The sequence below is a fragment of the Montipora foliosa genome, chromosome 9 (assembly GCF_036669935.1).
Source record: "Montipora foliosa isolate CH-2021 chromosome 9, ASM3666993v2, whole genome shotgun sequence".
NCBI classification, from domain to species: domain Eukaryota; kingdom Metazoa; phylum Cnidaria; class Anthozoa; order Scleractinia; family Acroporidae; genus Montipora; species Montipora foliosa.
The window spans coordinates 36,038,117-36,043,116 of record NC_090877.1 but is presented as its reverse complement, the minus strand read 5'-3'; the positions used below and the strand labels follow the sequence as shown (position 1 = coordinate 36,043,116).

Genomic DNA, 5,000 nt, shown 5'->3' with positions numbered 1-5,000 from the left:
GGAAAAACCGATATCACACTCATTCCTTTGTGATTCGTGCGATCAATCGGTTTTTCAGGTGAAATTAACCGTGGAATTCACTATTTAGGCAGCGAAGAAAATGTTAAATAATTAAGCAATATCCGGGAAAACCAAAAGGCGGACAGTTCAAAAGCCTTTTATTTTCACTTATCCTACAGCCAGTAAGAATAAACAAGCCGGGAGCTCCGCTTTTAGGCTTGGCTAAATCTATATATTATGAAACCAATTACTTCTTATCTAATTTAACATTAAACGTATGGTTGATAGCAAATCTGGACAAATTAAGGATTCTTCAAAGCCTTCTTTTCTTTCACATCTTCTTGTGCGTGCGCAGACTTTTTGAACTGGAAAAAGAGACATTTCAAACGCGTATGTTTCCTTTGTTTTGAGTAGATATATAAGTGCCTCCGCTTTGATCACACCCAAGAAAAATACTGCTATTATGAATGAGATGAACTTTGGTCGAAAAGATGCTCTTTTGCTTCAGAGAGGCGCAGCGTTCTAAAAGCAGGACTGCCGTTCTTATTTACCTTGAAATTCCAAGGAGTTGTAGAGAGCATTGTTTAAGGGTTTGTTTAAAGGGATTTTTATGCCGCAAAAGTAGATCGGTTAAATAGTTTTTTTTTTTTTTTTTTTTTTTAATTTCCTCACATATCTCACATATCCTATGCTGTAACAAATAGTCTTGAAAAACTGATCATCATGATTCGCAACCATGATGAAAGTGATAGATACAGCAACTCTTGTCCTGTCGGAGAAGGCGGTGAAACGCATTATAGAGAGACATGTCAAAAAAGCTGTGACAGCTTCACAGTTCCGTGAAAATATTGATGTGACTGCATTAATTCTGGAGACGATCACAGAGTTGGAGCAGAGAAAACGGGAAGAGAACGAGAGATTGCACCGCATCCGCCTATGAAGGACCAAACTGTGTCTAAAGGAGCCGTTTTTTTTTTAAAGGTATCAATTAACGAGCAAGGATATGCTGTGATGATATCCCAGCGACCAGATCTTTTCACCATGACAAGTTCCATTTCATTGGTATCACATCCTCCTAAAGATTTTCCAATACTGTACCCTATACGTGTATTAATATTTACGTATCGAACTTTAAAGGCGCTACCGGTTTTCGGTAATATATCAATATAAGGCACCAATTGGACACACCCCTGCAGTTAAAGGTTGTTAAACTTGTCACCCTGAGAAGTGTTTTCTACCAATTTATTATGACATTGGTGAAAAGAGATATTTTCCTGCAATTTCAGTGCCGAAGGTGGGAAAGTGGCCCCCTAATAAGAAAGACTATCAATATAATGACAAAATATACATGTAGGTTGAAAATTGTGGGAAAAAGGAATATTTATTTAATGCAAAACCATTTGAATGAGTAAATTACCATGTATTATTGAGCTTTGGGAATGCTGTTTAAGCATGTATGGTATTAATTTTATATTGCATATATTTATCAATTTGAGCCGTACAGTAGTTTTGTCATATGCCAGCAGCCGTTTGTTTACTTAAATGGGTAACAACAAAACAGAGGTCACAGGTCATTGCTTTACCTATGCATAAACAACCCTAACCTTTTACCAATGATTTTGTTTAGGCCTAATTAGGCATAAGTTTAGCTTTAATGAATGTTTAAAATTCTTTCTGTATTGTTAAAACAATGACATGTGACTTGTGTCCTGTGTTCTGTAACTGCCTTTGTACTGAATCAAAACTGTCGAAAGGAAAAATATTAAAGTGCCACTATGATAAAAATCACTTCTCCTTTTTCTTTACATTTTGAAAGCTTGTGTGTTGAGTACTCGAAATTCAAAGCTTTATGCAGTGATTTCAAGAGAGAAATACTTATGGAGGGCAATTTCTTCATTTTATGACCTGCCTTACTCGGTATGGTGGATTGAGGAGAAAGTGACGTCATTTACTCACTAGCTAGAACTGCAGGGTGTGAATGTGGCTTAGTTATTCTGCAGAACACACATTTGATAATCTCAAAGTCAAAAACCCTGAACAATACTACTTAAGTCAAACACTGTAAACTATTTGGAAATTGGGACCCAGAAAAACCCTGTGAAGGGTCCCCTTACTAAATGTAAACCTAAAAAGTATTTACCTAAATAATATTTACCAATTGCATTCTTGCTGAAACACACAAATTTGAAAAACTTTCTAAATTGGGTCTGGGAGAATACTCTCTGGCTTGTGAAAAGACTGTCGGATACTTTTTTTGTGCCTTGCTGGCAAGTGGGCTCGTCCTGTCACAAAGATAGAGCTGTCTTCCCTTGTATTAGGTCTCAGCCTATGGAGACGAAGAGGATGTGTCCTTAAGTCCCCGGTCTTCATCAATTGCTGGGTAAATGTCAAAGGAAGTCAAATGTTCATCTCTGTACCTGTCATTTAGAGTCCAATAGTAGAATGGCAGGTCTACATCCATTCTCTTTGTGAACTCTCTGTAATCCAACAAACAGTATTTCAGTAGTGTGTCTTTGATGATGAAACTTCCTCGAAGGCAGTATTGAATTAAGAAAAACAAAAACATTGCAACAGTGTGAAAAAACAGTTTCATACATGCTTAAATTGGTTTACTTACCGTATGTGATGTTCTACCACATTAATTTCATGTTTGAATGACTTCAACCTACAGTAGTTACATATGAATATGTAATATATGTAGTATCATGAATCAAGACTAAGTGATGTCAGGGGGACTCAAACTAACTTGATTTCATTACATCCTGAATTTGATGTTGAACCACTACATCTTTTGAATTATGAATCAACTGCCAAACATGGAGAGCTCTTGTCTCACCACGCGTTCTTAGAGAACAAAACTCTCCATCTAACACCACACCTGAAATTCACAGTAAAAATAAAGCAAAAAGCATACACTGTAAACACCCCCAGACAAGCCTGACACCGGAAGCAGCAGCCTTTTCTAAATGTTCCTGCAGATAAGCCACACCTCTGATTTCTAGCAATGATATTCGGGAAAAAGGTGCGGCTAATCTTCGGGTGTTTACAGTAGTTAACCAGTTCATATACAATGTAATACTTCAATGGTCATTTTCCCCCAATATTAACCCTTTCACACCCCAAACCCCCTCCCCCTAGGGCTCCCCCCTCCCCTCCCCTTCATTGACAAGTAAAATAGTCTGGCGTTAGACTGAGTAAAGTCTATTAAGTCTCACTCTCAGGGGTCAATGGGTTAATTAAACAATAACGTGTATGTGTACAATTTTTCCAGATTGAGTTGATCCCACGCCTTATGGTATGTTCAGAAATAAGCCAATCGGTTCACAAAGCAATATTATTGTAATAAAAAAAAGTTAAATAATAACATAGTCTTCACTACAGAGTTGAAAAACACAATTATTGTAAGGTAATGCAGGAGAACAGTTACTACTGTACCTACAAGCTTAAGTCCCTTCTCCTTCATCTTCAGCTTTATCGCTTTGCTAAAATCCCGAATGTATTGGTCTGTCAAACTTCTGTATGGTATATACCTTACAGGGAATGCATATGGTTTCCGTGACCTCCTTTCATCAGAGAGCATGAAAACCAAGAGATGTGATGCAGCCGTTCGCTTCTTTTTAAACAAGTTTCTCAAGAACTGATCAATTTTGATATCTTTCACTGCAGCTCTGGCCTGCTGAAATGATCGATTAGTACAAGTGGTAGGATTGAGAGAGGCCAGCACATTCTCCAAGGTGGCACTGAGATTCTGCACCTGATGCAGAAGGGTTTGGTGCTCCACTGCTTCCTAATTTGCATTTTTCAGGGCCTGTTCACAAGTGCTGTTATTGTTGTATTGTCTTCTGTAGAGAGCCACTGAATCATTCAGGCCAGTAAGAAGAAAGTCCCTGCCAGCTTCCAATTCATCAACCCATTTGCGTAAAGCTTCCTCTAATTCCATTCTACCTCTTGCCTTCTGCATCATCTTAAAGAAAGGTACCCTTCTTTCATAATCTGACCGCAACTCCTGCGATTTATTATCTCCCAAGTCAACATCACCATTCCAGACACCTTTAACAGATTCCATGAGACATTCTTTGACATCTGTGCCATCTAGCTTCAACCAATAACGTCCATCAGGATTTGCCGTTTTGAGCCCATCTAATGCTGCTTCGTAACAGGAAATTGACATGAGAAATCATCTTTTGTATTATTTTTTCCACTATGTACAACTAGAAATGTTTCAGTGAAAACAAGTTTAGGGTAGAGGGACGGGGGAAAAGGAAAAAGGTTTCAATAAAAAATTGAAATTTTTATCAAGGTAACACACCAAATGGGAGTACCATAAATACAATAAACTGTACACGTAAAATACCTGGACATCTGTTGTCTGTGTAAAGGGTGACTTTTGTCCTGCCGCCACTGTGTGGTAATGCTTCTGCAGGGCACATTAGTCTTTGCCTGAATGCAAGGAAACCAATTTCAATGATGAATAATCTTTTTATTATAAATATGACCTGACAAAAATCCTGCATGTTAATGATAAGCATGGGCAAAAGAAGAAATTCTGAATACCTCTAATGGTATAACCTTATGGGGGCTCTTGCATGAGCAACTGGTAGAGATTTGGGTTATCACTATTGGAAACATACATGTTACTAACACAGAATACAAAAGATAAAATACAAGAAAAACTATTACCTTAATAGGGACACGTATATCCTCTTTGGCGGAGCCACTCCACATTGGACCAGCAAAAAGGCGTTGAAATCTGCTTGGAAATTCTGTGAGCATTGTTTCATGCCACAACCTGTAATCTTCTGGAACAGACACTTATTCAAAACAATGGAACTAAACTTATAATGTGCACATGGCTGTCATTTAGGACATTGGGCTGGAGATTTTCCTTGCCTACCCAGAGTTTAATCCCTGCCTACTTTAAGAGAAGAAAAACAGAGTTAACAATACAAATCTGTTTCCCCTAACAACTTCTATAATTTCCATGCCTTCTTAAAAGGTTT

The 5,000-nt window shown here is 37.9% G+C and overlaps 1 protein-coding gene across 2 annotated transcripts in view; it reads right to left on the bottom strand.

Annotated features, from left to right (window-relative positions):
• Window positions 1–212: 212 nt before the first annotated feature.
• Window positions 213–5,000, bottom strand: part of LOC137971985 (uncharacterized) — a 5,613-nt gene continuing 825 nt past the window's right edge. Inside the window, exons 2-5 of one of the 2 annotated variants that reach the window (XR_011117014.1) lie at window positions 4,681–4,796; window positions 4,355–4,440; window positions 2,418–4,146; window positions 214–2,326 (exon numbers count right to left, since the gene is read on the bottom strand). Coding sequence is in view for 1 of the 2 variants with exons in the window: in XM_068818768.1 (XP_068674869.1) it covers window positions 3,788–4,146; window positions 4,355–4,440; window positions 4,681–4,796 (561 nt within the window). In the remaining variant the exon portion in view is untranslated. Of the gene's footprint in view, window positions 4,147–4,354; window positions 4,441–4,680; window positions 4,797–5,000 lie in introns of both variants that reach the window. The other variant, XM_068818768.1, reaches the window with a different exon arrangement.